Source organism: Pleurodeles waltl, chromosome 7 (assembly GCF_031143425.1).
Source record: "Pleurodeles waltl isolate 20211129_DDA chromosome 7, aPleWal1.hap1.20221129, whole genome shotgun sequence".
In the NCBI taxonomy this organism is placed as follows: domain Eukaryota; kingdom Metazoa; phylum Chordata; class Amphibia; order Caudata; family Salamandridae; genus Pleurodeles; species Pleurodeles waltl.
The window spans coordinates 395,010,976-395,028,406 of NC_090446.1; the positions used below are offsets into that span (position 1 = coordinate 395,010,976).

Below are 17,431 nucleotides of genomic sequence, written 5' to 3' on the forward strand. Positions count from 1 at the left end.
AGGATTTCCAGAATGACTCCAAGAGCTAGCCTTCTGGCCTCTGGCCTCTGGCCTTGAGCCACAGGGACATGACACAAGCTCACCAACCACTTGCACCAGCAACCAGATCCAACTAGAGCAAGCCCCTGACCCCCCCTCATGACAGTCCTCAGGTCTTGGATCATTGGTGTGGCCTCTTAGAGGCTGAAATTAAGGTTTTGCTTACTCTACCTTTCTTAAATATATTTCAAAGTTGTGGGCATAGGGTTATTGCCCTCATGGGATAAGCAGTCAATATTGCCAATGAGCCAATACCAGTCCGGCTAACTTCAAAACGAATACCCTCCTTCCTTGACTATAATAAATATCGAACTACAAAAATGTATATTTCATGCCTACAAATAATTAGTGACTGTGCACATGTTAGGTAGATAAAGAGTTTGAATACAATATCACAATTTTACCAAGAATGGATGTTGATTGTATAAAGAACTCAAAGTGTACCAAATTAAGTGCTTTCTTCCAAAATTGAATTTAATGATAAGATTGATTGCTTCCAACATTTTGAATGATTGAGATATTATAACTCTTGGTACAAGCAGTATTTTACATTTCCAGTCTACATTGGCTATTCTATAAACAATCATGTTACATGCCTCAATTACAAACCTTACTTGTTTATTGAAGGCATGAGCAAGTTGGTCGTAAATTTATAAATCTTTTTCAGTCCACAGAGGGATTGTCCCTGGAACTTTGGTCATTTGGTATAAACTTGTGTATTCATATTAACTTAACACATGGTTATGAGACACTGTACTAAAGAAGAATATTTGGCTTGATACTAAAAATGGTTAGTTGCTAATTGAGACAAACAAGACATTCGAAACAGTTCAGTACGTTCACAATAGCTGGTAACACACATCTATATCCTATATGGATTCAACATTAAGAATCATACCATGGGTGTCATGATTGTTCCGGACAGAGGCACTTTGGATACAGTTCAAAGGGACAGACCTGTCTGGTACTGGTAAGTAACAAGTGTTGTAACTTCATTGATAACTCATTTATTCAAAATGAAGGCCCCAACATGGTCTCCCCACTCTGACCATTTTGAACTGACTGCTATACCACATGAAGCATCTATCACCCCTCACCGTGTAATTGTACAAGAAGGCCATATCAGGAAAACAATAGGATATAAAGAATATATATGTAGGGCAACTACTCTGCCACCCTAGCACGTTACTATTTAAAAGAATTTGTTGGCAATGATTTTACTGGAGTGTTTTCAACCTTTCTTTCTTTAGGTTCCATGATGTGCATAAAATACAGATACAGGTTCCATGATGTACATAACATACATACATATACATTTAAAACAGCACCATGTATATCCTTCTCTTATGCCAGACCTAGATGGTGTGTGATCTAGTAATTATCAGCAACCCACAAATTACACCGTTGTCTGTGGCTGTGGTGGTTTAACAGGCGGCAATCCACGGAGTTTGAAATACGAGACCAACTGTTTGGGAACTTCAGCCAGCACAGCCTGAGAGAGAGCTTCTTTGGGCGCCTGTAAAGACCAGAATAAATAAGATGTTAGTAAGGCCTTCAGCTTAGAAAAGCTTGTCATATAGGTTAATTAACAAAACCCCTGTTCTTGTTTTAAAAAAAAAAAACTGAAAAGACCTGACGGCAAGGTGTATCTATCAATTACATTTAATCAATGTAATTACCATGGCAGATGAAAGCCTGTCATTGTACCTACCTCCATTCCACAATCGGCCAGAACACAATCTGTGCACACCAAAGGAAATTCAAAAGGCCAGAGACATGCAATACCTTGTGATAAGCTGATCTTTATCCTTTTTATCTAGTTAATATGGTTTTAAAACATTTGCATTACAGAAGGAATATGAAAATGATACACAGGAATACAAGCGGAGTAGCACCTTTTTTGTAATCGATTTACCATCAACACCAATGAGTGAATGAAGATGGCTGATTAAATAGGGAAAATTGAAAGGATATTGTTTTACTGCATTTGTATAGCACGGCTTAATAAATAATTAATCCTTATAAAAGGAAATCAGGAACTGCAGGGGTTCCCAACCTTTTCACTTTTGTGGCTCCCCACTTTATCATTACTGGAACACGGGGACCCCCACTGAATCATTACTGGAATCCAGGGACCCCCGCCCCCCACTGAGTAGTTCCTGAAAGCTGGCGTCCTAATCTGTTAATAGTATTTAATTTTCTAAGCACTCCCGGAGCCCCAGAGGAGTCTTCGCCGACCCTCCCCCCCCCAGGAGTCCCCCGACCACAGGTTGGGAAACACTTAGGCACTGGATATAAGCGTGTGTTTTACAAGGTTAAAACAATAATGTGCACAGGCACCCAAGGCCAGTGGTCAGTATTGAAATAGGTAGTGGTCACAAAATGGAAAGGAAAGGTGGAGGTGAAATGAGGGAAGGGTTTCAGCTGATAGGGAGCTTCGAAACAGGAGAAAGTGTAGGGGGCGGTGACGCGCACATCTATCTAAAAAGATTCAATGTAATACAGACCCCCAATGCTCAACACCTTTTCGCCATCTTGAGTCTCTAAAGCACTGTGGTGTGTAAAGTAACCGAAGAAAACATTACTAACCTGCTGTAACTATGTTTCTGTTGGATGCTCTATCTACCAGCAGAATCCTCACCTGTTGAGCAATCCCAGGTGTCAGACTGGACCTGGAAAATGTCAAAGCTCTCAAGTCGCCAGCAGAAGGCGCCGTTCTTGGGTGGGACCACAAGAGACACTATGCAGTCACAGAGGCTAAAAAGAACCCGTTCTGGTGCAAAAACATTATTTTCCCAAGCCTTAGAGGCAACAGGACAGATTTAGTAGTGCAGTGATCTTATTAATTTTTGCTATAAATCATCCATCAGTTTGGGAGGCAGGTGGGCTAGTGAGGAATCTGCAGGTAACCATCAGAAACATGGTTACCACAGGTAAGTAACATTTCCTTCTGATGGATACTTCCACCTGTATATTTTTCAACTATAGAACAGATCCCACAGCAATACCCTATCAGGAGGGTAGATAAATGGTTAGAGGTGGAAATGTTGCAGAATGGACGTGGAATAGTGCTTGTCCAAGGTGTATAAGGACAGCCACATCGCCGCCTTACTAAATTCTGAACTAGGATACCTCCTAACAAGTGCAGAAGTGGTAGACTAAGCCCTGGTGGAACAGGCTTTGATCCTTACTGGAGGGTCTTGGTTGGCTAAGACATAGTAGTTCTTAATGCAGAGGATGATCCATCCTCTTTTGCACCACCTTAACTTTTTGGGCAACACAATACCAGACAAAGAGCTGGTCATCCAGCCAAAAGTCCTTGGTGCAGTCCAGGTAGTAATTAACTGGTTGCCTAGAATCCAAAAGAAGCAACCGTTTATCCTCTTGGTAGGATTGGGGTGGGAGAAAGGATAAAAGGTTGAAAGTGGGATGGATTGACCGCGATGTAAAGGGGTCACCACCTTAGGAAGGGAAGCAGCCCAGGTTTATAGCATCAACTTATCAGGACAGAGGTGAAGGAGGGCAGCAGCTAACGACTTGCAGCTCATTAAGCCTTCTAGCAGAAGTGATAGCTACTAAACACACAGTTTTGAAAGTTAAAAGTCTTAGAGATCTACAATCAAGGGCAACAAACTGAGTCCCCATCATAGAGGTGAGAACCAGATTCAAGACCCACTGGGGAACCACAAAAGGGTTTGGAGGATACATATTTGTCAACACTTTGAGAAAATGCACAATAATAGAGGAGTTAAAGAGTGAAGGCTGGTCCAGGAGACAGGGGGGATGTAGACAAAGCAGCCAAATACTCTTTCACAGTGTCAGTTGTGCAACCCTTCTGAGCAAGGAGAAAGCTCATATTTCAGAACGTAACAACTTGGCCAGAAAGGGGTCCACATTATTGTCTGTACATCATGTAATAACGTTGGCAATAGTGTTGAGGAACATGACGGCCAGCTAACGCGCTGCCCGTGAACTCCCGTCGGACGGACGAGAGACGCCTAGCATCGCACGACTTCGGACGCGAGCGGATCTTCCCCGGTCAGGGTTGAGGAGAGCTGCGGAGGTATCGCTCGTTGTTTTCGGCATTTGGTGCCCCCGGCGACGGCTGGATTGACTGGAGTGTTTTTTTGGGGGGGGGGGGGGAGGATTCCCCCCACGCGTCATTGCACACATGGTCCGGGAGCTGGAGCTGGAGCTCCCGTTTGGCGCTCGGGGAAGCCCTAGGAGCCGTGCCAGAAGGGGTTGTTAGCAGAGCGAGGAGCAGGCAACGAGGAGCAGGCAACGACAACGGCGATATCATTGGTTTGGCGGCTTAGGGGGACCGGGGTATTTATTTTCCTGGTTGGAGCCCGTCTTTAGTAGGTAGAGGCAGTTTGTACCTTCGGGGCTGCCTTCCCAGGAGTAACGAGGCACCCACTCCAAACTTGTTGAAAACCTATACGGGTTGCTCATCACCCTGCAAAATTAAGTAGGTGCAAGAGTTTCTCCATGGAATAGCTGAGTACCGTGCTCTTGGCAATGCGTTCTACAATTGCATTCTGTCAGGGAATATTAAGTTTTGGCGCTCCTTGACATTTTGTAACATAGAACTTGTACAAGTTCACTGCGCAAAAGAGGTTTAATGCACTAATAGACGCCGCTTATTCAACGTTTTTCGTATTTGTGGTAGAGCACGGTTTAGTTAGAAGTGCTGAAGATCGTAAATTATTGCTTCAGCTGGTTTTTTTTTTTCAGATTTAATAGCCTTTGTGACAAGAAGTTTGCCATTACCTAGCTCGGGTTCCCTTGGGAGGAGGGGGGGAGGGGGGGGGTATTCGGTCCCTTATATCTTGTACTGTGTTTTCCAGCACTACCAGTTTTTTTTCTTTTTTTCTCTGTGAATACGGCACAAGGTCACCGGTCAAGGTAGACTGGTGATCTAAAGAAAAAAAAGAAAAGGAGAGGGGGAAAGAAAAAAAGAAGAAAATCACTTTCTCTTAGGCCACGTTATTACCTTAATTTACCCCTCTGTAGTATCTTTTTTTCCGGCCTCGGTCAGGAATACTAAGAAGAAAGACGGCGAATAAGAAGGGGGGGGACATTGGCTCCGGTGAGGGGTGGTGGGGTGGCGTCCTGGAAGCAGGCACCAAATTCCAGTATTTGGACAGAAGCGGCAAGAGGTGTGCGACGTGGGAGATCTTATACCTCCCGCTGCTCTCTTCGTGGGAGTTTTCCGGAGACTCCGGGGGTCTTCACCAGAAGTAACTTAATTGGGACTGGGGTAAGAAGGGATTGCGAGAGTGTTGGAGCCTCACGGTGTATGTCACCAATTAAGCGTCGGCCCAGGGGTGCTCGGGCAGAAGTCAATGACTTGATCGTTGCTAGGAAAAGTAAGCCCGGCACCCGGGGTGTGAGTGTTAATCTTCGGACTCAGTTGTCTGGGACTGTAGCAACAGGTACAGCAGATTTAGAGCCTAAAACCCACGGTGAGGGGACTAACTACACAACATTATTCGTGGAGCACCCTCTACCCCTCCGGGAGGAAAGTCATATTGAGCTTCAGGGGAGGAGCGAATCTTTGATCACAAGGTATTTTCAGACTACAATCCCTCCACCACAAGCCATGGCAGACACTCAACCGGCCTTAGGCGAGTTAGGGGCATTAAAGGTAGTTGAAGGCTGTTCAGCTGTCGGCCCAGCCCAAGAACTATTAGATAAGGAACCAGTTATGCTGAGAGAGGGCCCTCCCAAGACATTACCCTTGTTGGAAGTTGAGGGTAATTCCTTTAGTGGATCAAAACTACACGATATGGATGTACAGGCCTTGTTAATCTCTCTTACTAAAGAGATTAGGGGAAAATTCGAGATTTCAGAAACTAATCAAACTAGGATTCGGGAAGCCTGTGAAGTCCTGAAAAGTAAAATCAACTTGCTAACAGACCGGTTGGGGAAGTTAGAGGCGGTGGTGGAGGCCCACGAGGAGCGCGTGTTAGCTCAATCTAACGACATTTTACAATTAAAACGTGGAGAAAAATTGTTGCAGAATAAATTAGAAATATTGGAAAACAATATGAGGAGAAATAATATCAGGCTTTTGGGAGTCCCAGAGGGCTTGGAAGGGGAAGACATTAAGGGCTATGTGATCACTTTGATTAAGGAGGTCCTCCCTAATATAGCAGGGATTAATTTGGAAGACGATATTCAGAGAGTCCATCGTGATCCTTTCAAGAAAAATCCCGGAAGGAAAAACCCCAGGAGGATTTTGATAAATTTCAACACATACTCTATTAAGGAAAGAATCTTGTCTGAAGCCCTTCAAGTTGGAGCCTTCCCCAAGGGGGATTGGTCTTTTAGGATAAGGTCAGATGTGTCTAAAGCAATGTTAGACAGGCAGTGGGAACTGGGAAATTTTATGCGGGAGCTCCGTGATCTTGGGGCTACAGTCCAACTAAGGTTCCAGGCCGCTCTTCGTATTATGTGGAAGAATAAAATGTATAATATGAGAGACCCCGGGGAGGTTAGCGCATTTATAGATCAGATTAAGGCGTCTCAATAAGATCTAGTGGAAAGTTCCGTCCGACGAGGAGTTAGAATTGAGGATAACAGGATGGTTATCCTAGTAGAAATAGGGAGGCTTCCTCTGGGGGGGGGGGGGGAGGGGGGTTGGTTTTGGGGGGGTGTTGGTGTTGGGTATGGGAGGCACTGGGTGTAGGGGTTTGTTTTGGGTTAGGTGGGTTGAAAATGATAAAAATAAGAAAGTCCTCACAACTTGCTTATATAGGTCAGGGGGTTCTGTGTTCTTCTTTTTTCTTCCTTCTCTCTACGAATGTCAAAGCATGGCAATGTAAGGTTGAGATTCCTCTCTTGGAATGTGAATGGGTTAAGGGTGCTGGGTAGGAGGAGGAAGATCTTTGAATACTTACGATTGGTAGAGGAGGAGATCATTATTCTGCAGGAAACCCATCTTCAACAAAGTGAGTGGGAGAGCTGGCTTAAACGGTTGAATTGGGTTTCATTTAGCATATGCTCTTCCCAAACTAGCACAATAAAAGGTGTGGCAGTTCTGATTAAGAAATCTATGAGGTTTAAGGTAGGAATAGTACAAGTCGACTCTAGAGGAAGGTGGGTAGTGGTAGAGCTGTGTGCATGCGGTTACTGGATTACAGTGGCGGGTTACTACGGGCCAAACATTGATGACCCAACGCCATTTCAAGACCTATTTAATATTCTACTTTCAGCTAGGTACCCAGTGGTGTTAGGTGGGGATTTTAATATATTGTTAGACCCTGCCCAGGACAAGTCAACCCCCCGGGGTACAGTAAATTCACCTAAAACAAGGGCATTGGTGAAACAAGCGATGCAGGACTTAGGCATGGTAGATGTCTGGCATTGGAGAAGGGGTGAAGGAGATAGATATACATGTCACAATAAAAAATATGGGCATAGATCTAGAATAGATTTTTTTCTAATTCATAAAAGTTTATGCCCAGAGGTGAGAAGGGTTGCCCACAACATAGCACACTTGTCAGATCATTCTGCAGTAATACTACACTTGGATACCAGGGTCATAAGTAAAACTACTAGGACTACAATTAATCGTGCTTTATTTCTAGACGATGCAATAGTAGAAGTGTTAAAAAAAGACACAAGATAATTTTTTCATGTGAATCAAGGAACAGCAAGTTTATGGTCTGTTTGGGATGCGTTCAAGGCCTATATAAGAGGGAGGTTAGTGAGCCTAGCATCATATAAATATCGGGAAGAGAGGGAAAAGCTGGGAAATATGGAATCGTCACTAAAAACGTTTCAAGTCTCAATGTATAATGCACGGTTAGAAGGGAAAAAGGATCTATTAGAGGAGCTGTATTGTCAAGAGGAAAAGGTTCGGATGAGTTTAGACGCTTTTCTGGAAAATCGCAGTAGGCTAAAGTGGGAAAGTAGTCAATATGCACACTTTGAATATGGAGAAGGTTGTAGTAAATTGTTAGCGTGGAAGGTTAAGTCGGACCTTTCTAAAAGGCACATTTTATCAGTTAAATCTGACCTTGCGAATCAGATCTGTACGGAGCAAGAAGAGATCGAGGGGGCATTTGTATCCTTTTTTCAGGAGATCTATTCAGAAAGCTTGGTTAACTCGGAAGACTCTGTAAGAGAATTTTTAGATAAAGCATACCTCCCAGCTTTAGAGGAGTCTAAAATGCTCTTATTGAATAGTAAGTTAAATGAGGCTGAGCTTGTTGAAGGTTTAAAGGCATTGAAAAAAGGAAAGGCAGCTGGTCCAGATAATCTACCTAATGAACTATATAAGGCTTTGGGGGATGAACGTATTCCATTCTTATTAGAGCTATTTAATTCTATGTTGATAGAAGGGGCCCAAATACCTAATTCCTGGAGAGAGGCGATAATTTGCTTATTGTTAAAGCCAGGTAAGGATTCAACGTCTTGTTCTTCCTATAGGCCCATCTCCTTGCTGAATGCGGATTACAAACTTTATACAGGGATCTTAGCTAAGAGGTTGGGGAGAGCCATTGGCAACCTGATTCATTTGGATCAAAAGGGTTTTATGAAGGGGAGGCAGCTTCATGAGATAACTCACGAGTTATTTGCTGCAGTAGACTTGGCGGAATATGAGAAGGCGCCATTGGCGATCTTGACTTTTGATGCGGCCAAGGCCTTTGATCGCGTTAATTGGTTGTTTTTAAGGGCTGTGTTGGAAAAAGTGGGCTTGGGAATCCCTTTTGTCAGGGCGATAGGGGAATTGTATAGCCCCTTAGCGAGAATCCTGGTTAATGGCCAATTATCACAAGAATTTAAGATTTGGCGGGGTACGCGACAGGGTTGTCCCCTATCTCCCTTGCTTTTCAATTTATACATTGAACCCTTGGCTACTTTACTTCGGTCTTGTAAGGAAATTATTCCATTTCGAATTGGGGGTTGGGAAAAAAAACTAGCATTATACGCAGATGATTTGATGATATATACGAGTGATGTTAGGTCTACTCTACCTAGGGTCATCGCCTTGATGGAACAATTTGGTAGATTTTCCGGGTACAGTATAAACGCAGAAAAGACGGAAATAATGTGTTGGAATTTGACTTATGTTTCCCCCTTAGTTAAACGAGAGATCAGATATTTGGGTATTCGATTAGCAACTGATCGGTAGCTAAATTGAATTTTGACATAGCATATAGGGAAACCAAAAAACTGCTAAAGGCGTGGGCCGCTCTTCCTCTTACGATAATTGGAAGATCGAACATTTTGAAGATGTGCATTCTTCCAAATTTACCTTTTTATTCAACAATATCCCATTAGAGTTTAAGAAGAGCTGGTTTAAAAAACTACAGGGGGACTTATCCTCATTTGTATGGGCTTCCAAGGGAGTAAGGATTTCATGGAAAAAGATGAGTAGAAAAAGAGAGTGGGGGGGTATTGCGTCTCCGGACCTATTTAGGTACTATTTGGCTTTCCAATTTAAAAACATTAGAATCTTATTGAATAAAAAGTCAGAGTATGATTTAGTCTGGAGAGCGTTAACGGCACACCTTGAGGAAGGAGCAGATCATTTTTTAGATAAATTTGGTCACTCTAGGTACTTTAAGAAAGTTCGTTTGAAACTTCCCTGACATGCATGCAATGTTTGGATGTATTTTCGGAGGGCGTTAGAGATACCTTATTTTTGTAGTTCGGCTCCCATTTGGGATTCTCCTGGCACTCCGGAATGCTTTATAGATAAATTATCAATTCCCTTGAGAGCGAGTGGGATGGTAAGATGGGGTCAGATAATAGAAGGATCTGAATTGTTAAGTTGGTGTGCATTCCAGGAAGGTACTGGAGGGACACTTTCTAGATTTAAGTACTTTCAGATATCTAGTTGGGTAAAATCTCAACGAACAGGAGAAATAGGGAGGAGCATATGGGAAGGGAAATTAAACCAGAAAACTATTAATAAAGAGGTTGCATTGTGGTACCATGCTTTGTTGGAAACAACAGAGGACAGTGCATCCCTTCCCTTGTCGAAGTGGGGAGCGATTTTTCCAACTTTAGATGTTATAACATTGTGGCAAAAGTCTTGTTCAATTTTGTGGCTTACTACTAGTCTAGCAGGGTTGAAGAAAAATCACTTGTTCACACTCCATAGGGTTTACTGGACACCGGCTAGATTAACAGCTACTGGGAAAACTCGGAAAAAATGTCCAAAATGTGGGGAAGACAAGGCCGATGATATCCACATGTTTTGGCAATGTTCTAAGTTGTTGAATTATTGGGGGGATATAGGAAGTACCTTAAAGGTAATCTTTAATGTTAACTTAGTTTTAAACCTAGCAACAGTGGTGTTTGGGGTTCGTGAACAGGGTACAAAGTACCAGAAATTGTCAGTACAGCAGGAATATTTGTTGTTTACATTAATCCTTCTAGCTAGGCAAGAAATATGTCGTAAATGGATTGATCTTCTTCCTCCCCGTGCGTTGGACTGGCAAACATCTGTAAATCGAATATGTACAATGGAACAACGAGGTCCCCTGTCTAGAAAAGACAACTTTTGGATGTATTGGGAAAATGTTTATCAATAATATATTATTTCATGCTGCATAGGTTTTTCTGTTTGGTCTCATCCTCTTAAATGTTTGAAATCTTAAAGTCCAATGATTAGAACTCCCCCTCACCCTTTTGGGTGCTGCTTTGGGTATGATCAGCTCCTAGAAAGTAATAATTCTTGATCGATGACATACGTTCGGGAAAAGTATAATTAGTAGAACAGGTGGGACGGCTTAACTGAGGTATGGATCATATACCTGGAGGCACGTTGTTGCCTGCCGTGCCTGTGCTTTTCCCTCTTACCAAAGCATGGGTGATGAAATGATGACAACAAAAAAAAGAAAATAATCATGTAATAACGTTGCTCCAGTGGAGTAAGCAGACTTAACAGAGGGATGATTTGCTGACAAGATTATGCTGAACACATCCAGTGGCAGCTAAAAAGAACTCTGTTGTCCCTGCTCAATCTCCAAGCATGTAGGTGGAGAAAGTTTCAGAGAGTGGGGTGCAAAACCATCCCCCCCCCACCCCAAACTGGGAGCAAAGGTCCAGTCTGAACGGGAGGCAAAGAGGGGGATATATAGGAAAGTGCAGAGGTCAGCATACCACAACATTCTCATCCTATCAGGGGCAATAAGAATGACTTGGGCCTGGTCCTGGTGAATTTTTCTGAGAACGTGAGTAATCAAGGGAATGAAGAGAAACATAATGCAATCTATTAGAGAGTGGGTTACTGGTTAACTGGTGTGTGAGCCCTGGTCAAACAGCAACAACAATCATAGTCAGAGTATGGCACAAGTATACTACAAATTAACTTGCACTCAATTCCATGGTAGCTTGGCACACAGCAGTCAGGCTTAACTCAGAGGCAATATTTAAAGTATTTGTGCAACACGTCAAACAGCGAATACACAACATAAAAACATCCTACACCAGTTTAGAAAACAGAGCTTAATTTAATAAATGAAACAAGACCGAAACAACAAAAATGCAATCAGTGGAACCAGAGAGATTAATTTTTAAAGAATAAACTGCAATATAGGCCCTCATTAGGACTGCAGTGGTCTTTTCCCAAGATCGCCTTGGCCACCAGCAGACCTCCAGTGCTGGCGGTCTTCCAACCGCCGTATTATGACTGCCATCGGATATGCGCACCGCTGCGGTTGGATATCCGGCAGCACTTATTATGGGGGTTGGTGGTGCTTAGGTGGTTCCACTGCCATGCCAGAAAAAGACTGCCCACAGAATTACAAACATTAATTCTTTGTGGCGGTCTTTTTCTGGTGTGCCGGTAGTGGGAGCGCCTGGTCCTGTCCCGTCACAGAGGAGCACCTTGTCGGATGAGGTAAGTGTTGTCCGCAAGGGGAGGGTGGTGTGAACGGGTGGTTGAGTGTGTGTATGCGTGTTATGAATGTGGGAAGGGAGGGGGAGTAATGGTGTGTCCGTACCTGTGTGTGGTCGGGGTAGGGGTGTGTGCATGGGTGAATGAGTAAGGGGATGGGTGAATGAGTAAGGGGATGTGTGAGTAAGTGCATGCGTGCAGGTGCGTGTATGTTTGTGTGTGTGTGCCTGCAGTAAGGTACGATTGGGGGGTGGGGGTTGTGTATGTATGTATTTGAAGGGAAGGGGTGGGGGGAAGGAGAGTGTATGGGTATATTTGCGTGTCTATGGGGGTGTGTGTCTGTGTATGATTGTATGTGTGTGGGTGCATGCATGCAGAGGTGTTTAGGGAGGTATCCCGATGACAGGAATGCAAGTTCCTGTTTTAGGGATACCTTCCCACCAGCATTTTGCGTGGCGGTGAGACCGCCAGAAAAATGCTGGCGATGTCCCTAGTTGGAATAACTTCGGTGGTTATCCAACTCTCGCTGGGCTGCAGGTGGAAACCTCCAGCCTGGCGAGCCGCGGTAAAGCAGCGGGATGGGCAGGGACATGGCAGTTTGGCAGTGGCCAAACCGCAGCGGTCGTAATATGGCAGTCTACACCGCTGGTCCTGTGTCGGTGAGACCGCCAAAGCGGCCCTGGTGGTCCATGAACTGCCAGGGTCATAATGAGGGCCATAGTGTCTAAAAGCATAAAGCACCAACTGCAGATATCTGATTTCGCTGGAACAGGTCAAAGGCAAAAGTTCAGGCTAACTGCGATGGAGAGCGGATCGGACACAGTCCCAGAAGAACAAGTTACTTACCTTCAGTAACAAATTATCTGGTAGAGACATATTCTAGTTGCAGATCCCTTAGCTTGTAATTTCCCACAGCGTCAGACTGGATCTGTAGATTTTTCTTCAAGCAGTACCCTTGCGTGCCCTTAGGAGGTGTCAGTCAACTCCACATCCGTCGTTGGGGTCATGACGATGTTGCAGTCGTATATAGGCTCCACCCTGGTGGGCTGATGTCAGTTTCTTTTCACAACTTTCCACTGCAGAAGCATTAAGCCATGAAGAACACTGAGAATGTTTTGCGACAACCAGGGCCCTGAAAGGGAGTCCCTGGAAATCTGTTCGCAGAACAGGGACGATGGGTGGGTCGGTAAGGAATCTGCAACTAGAATATGTCTCTACCAGGTAATTCATTACCGAAGGGAAGTAACTTGTTCATGACCTCTAGTTGCAGATTCCTTATGTTAGAATAGATATCCAAGCAATACCACCCCCGCTGGTGGGTCTGCAAACTAAGATTATACCAGGAAGTCCTGTAGGACCAAGCAGCCAAAGCAGCCATCCCGGCAGACCTGACTGTCCAGGCAGTAGTTTTTAGTGATTGTGTACAGGGATACCCATGTTGCTGCCTGACAGATGTCCAGGGCTGGAACTCTGCAGGCTAACACAGTGGTTGCAGCAGTTGCTCTGGTGGAGTGAGCTCGGAAAGCCTCAGGGGGTAGCTTCTTAGCCAAAGCGTAGCACATGTTGATGCAGAGTACGACCCATCTGAAGATGGTCCTTTTCTGCACCGCCTGTACCTTCTTCGCACCCATATAACCAACAAAGAGTTGATCTTCCACCCAGAAGTATTTGGTACGATTGAGGTAGAACACCAACGCTCTTTTTAGATCCCGCCGGTGGAGTCTCTCCTCTTCATGAGAAGGATGTGGTGATGCATAAAAAGTAGGCAAGGTGATAGATTGGCCTACATGAAAGGGTGTGACCACCTTAGGGAGGAAAGAAGCCCTCCTACCAAGCACCACTGTCAGGATGGACAGAGAGAAAGGCTTTGAAGAAAGAGCTTGCAGCTCACTCACTCTGCGTGCGGAGGTGATGGCAATAAGAAAGGATGTCTTTAAGGTAAGAAGCTGCAGAGGACAAGTATTCAGGGGCTCAAAGGAAGCACAAAAAAGGTAAGTGAGTATCAAGTTCAAGTCCCACTGGGTCATTATGAATGGGGTAGGTGGAAACATGTGGATAAGTCCCTGAAGAAACCTCCCAACAATGGGGGATTTAAACAAGGAGGGTTTATCTGGTAGGCTGAGGGAAGCAGAGACGACTGACAGATAACCTTTAAGGGTGACCAAAGCAGAGCCCTGCTGGCAAAGACAGAGACAAACAAAAGAATCTCAGACAGAGGTGCAGAAATGGGATCAAAAGACTTGTATCTACACCATGCCACAAATATGTTCCAACGACTGGTGTACACCGTTTTGGAGGAGGGATGCCTGGCCAACAAGAAAACATCACAGACTTTGAGCGGAAAGACAAAAGCAGTCTGCTGCCGCTTCGGAGACTAGACAGGTTCGGGTGGAGAACCATCCCCAGCTGCTACAACAGAAGATTCCCCTGAAGAGGCAGTCTGAGCAGAGGATAGATGGCTATGCTCTGAAGCTCGGGATGCCATACTCTTCATGCCCAGTCCGGATCAACAAGGATTACTTGGGCCCAGTCATTCTTGACCTTCCTGAGAACTGTGGGCAAAAGTGGTATTGGCGCGAAGAAATACAGGAGGCCAGAGTTCAAGTCGAGATGAAAAGCGTTGCCAAGCGAGTGCCGCCTTGGAAACTCCAGCACGCAAAACAACTGACACTGCACTTTCTCTACGGAGGCAAACAGATCTAACCAAGTCTCTCCCCACTGATAGAAGAGACGTCGCGCCACCTCTGGATGGAGACGTCATTCGTGATCGACCATGCATTGATGGCTGAGTTAGTCTGCTATGGCATTCAGAGAGCCCGCCAGATGTTGAAACACCAGGGATATGCCCTGGCGTTCCGCCACAACCAGAGGCGTAGAGCCTCCTGACAAGGGGTCCATGACCCCACCCTGCCTTGCTTGCTGCAATACCACATGGTGGTGGTGTTGTCCGTGCAAAAAATGCAGCACTTTCCCTTTGAGAGGGGGAAGGAATGCTTTCAGTGCAAGACTTATTGCCCTTAGCTCCAAAAGACTGATGGAGGCCAGACTCCGCCGGAAATCAGACACCTCTGAACTCCACCTCCCCTATGTGGCTGCCCCATCCCAGGAATGACACCTCAGTCACTACCATCAGATCTGGTTGGGAGAGGGATCTGTCTTGGACCCAATTGTGATTTGAAAGCCACCAGTGCAAATCAGTTGCCTCCGAGATATGGACCATGTTGGGGAGATTCCCCTTATGCTGCGCCCATTGGAACTTCAGGTCCCACTGCAGAGCCCGCATATGCCACCTGGCATTTGTGACCAGCAGGATGTAGAAGGCTATGAGGCCCAGCAGCCTCAGAGTCATTCTCACTGAAACCTAGGACAGAGGCTCAAACATCAGAATTGTAGCCTGAAAATCCTGGACTCGCTTCACAGGGGGATAGGCACAAAAAATGCACTGTGTCCAGAACAGCTTCGAGGAGTTGAAGTCAGATGTGACTTCAGCACATTTATTGTGGTCTGGAGGTGGGAGATGACAGCCTGGGGTGATACTGCCCTCAACAGCTAGTCAACTAGTGAGGGGAAGACTGAAACCCCTAGCCTGTGCACATGAGCTCCGACCACCGCCATCACTTTTGTGAACACCTGAGGGGTGCTGGTAATGCCAAAGGGTAGGAAGATGAAATGAAAGTACTCATGACCTACCACAAACTACAAGTAACTCCTGTGGGCTGGCAGGACGGGAATGTGGAATTAAGCGACCAGCAAGTCCAATGCTACCATCCAGTCTCCAGGGTCCATGGCAGATAGGATCTGAGCCACAGTGAGCAATTTTAACTTCTCCTTTCTGAGAAAGAGATTGAGGGACCGGAGGTCTAGGATAGGGCGAAGGCCCTTGTCCTTTTTGGGCACCAGGAAGTAGTGGGAATAACAACCATGACCTACTTCTGGCACAGGGACCCTTCTCTATGGCTCACCTGGCCAAGAGAGTTGTAACTTTCGCACTCATGGAGAAGTGATCTTCCATCATCTGATCGTAGGATGGGCCCCACCAGAGGGGTATTCTTGAAGGAGAGGGAGAAGCCCCTTCGTACTATTTGCAAAACCCATGTAAGGAAATGACCCCTTGGCATGGTTACCCCCTGACTTTGTGCCTTTGCTGATGTTAAGTTTTGAATGAAAGTGTGCTGGGACCCTGCTAATCGGGCCCCAGCACCACTGTTCTTTCCCTAAACTGTACCTTTGTTTCCACAATTGGCACAACCCTGGCACTCAGGTAAGTCCCTTGTAACTGGTACCCCTGGTACCAAGGGCTCTGATGCCAGGGAAGGTTTCTAAGGGCTGCAGCATGTCTTATGCCACCCTGGGGACCCCTCAGTCAGCACATGCACACTGCCTCACAGCTTGTGTGTGCTGGTGGGGAGAAAAAGACATAAGTCGACATGGCACTCCCCTCAGAGTGCCATGCCAACCTCACACTGCCTGTGGCATAGGTAAGTCACCCCTCTAGCAGGCCTTACAGCCCTAAGGCAGGGTGCACTATACCACAGGTGATGGCATATGTGCATGAGTACTATGACCCTACAGTGTCTAAGCAAAACCTTAGACATTGTGCAGGGTAGCCATAAGAGTATGTGGTCTGGGAGTTAGTCAAACACAAACTCCACAGTTCCATAATGGCTACACTGAAATCTGGGAAGTTTGGTATCAAACTTCTCAGCACAATAAATGCACACTGATGCCAGTGTGGAATTTATTGTAAAAAGCACCCAGAGGGCATCTTAGAGATGCCCCCTAAATACCAATCCAACTACTAGTGTTAGGCTGACCAGTTCCTGCCAGCCTGCCACAAACCATACGAGTTGCTGGCCACATGGGGAGAGTGCCTTTGTCACTCTGTGGCCAGGAACAAAGTCTGTACTGGGTGGAGGTGCTTCTCACCTCCCCCTGCAGGAACTGTAACACCTGGCGGGGAGCCTCAAAGACGTGGGTCCCGTGCTCCCCATGCCACTGGAATCAAGCTAGACTGGCTGATGAAGGGTGATACCCTGAAACCGGTCCTAGGATGCTTGTTTCCAGTCCAGGGTGGACCTGGCTTGGCAGTTCGGGCTGGACTGTTACCAAGGGGAACAGGGTCAAGACTGATTTGCATATATCTGGGTCCAAACTGGAACAGCATGGGTGGCAAAAAAACAATGGATTTAGGCCAGATCCCTGTACTGGTGGTGAATGTTTGACATTGTTCAGCATTCCGTCCATCACTTGTTCTTTTTGCACTAACCAAGCATGGCACCTTAAGGCCACTTAACGCAACCGGTCTGTCTAGTGAGTTGATTGTGTCCAGCCCTCAAGATACTGTGAACTTGGATGCATCTCTTCCGTCTGCAACGGCTTCAGGGAGAACGGCCCGGGCCTCTACCAGAACCTGTGGCAGCACTTAAGCGAACTATCCCATGAAGTATGGACATAGCTTCCCTAAAGGCATATGGTGTACACGGACCGCAATGCCAGACTGTAGGAAGAGAACAACGTCTTCCCAAGTTGGTCCAG

At 45.6% G+C, this 17,431-nt stretch overlaps 1 protein-coding gene across 10 annotated transcripts in view; it reads right to left on the reverse strand.

Moving 5' to 3' along the window:
• Positions 1–492: 492 nt before the first annotated feature.
• CPNE1 (copine 1) overlaps positions 493–17,431 on the reverse strand; it is a 797,848-nt gene continuing 780,909 nt past the window's right edge. For all 10 annotated transcript variants that reach the window (XM_069243860.1, XM_069243864.1, XM_069243859.1 and 7 more), the window contains one exon: positions 493–1,555. In XM_069243860.1, coding sequence (XP_069099961.1) covers positions 1,436–1,555 — 120 coding nt within the window. In that variant the 3' untranslated portion in view covers positions 493–1,435. The remainder of the gene's footprint in view (positions 1,556–17,431) is intronic.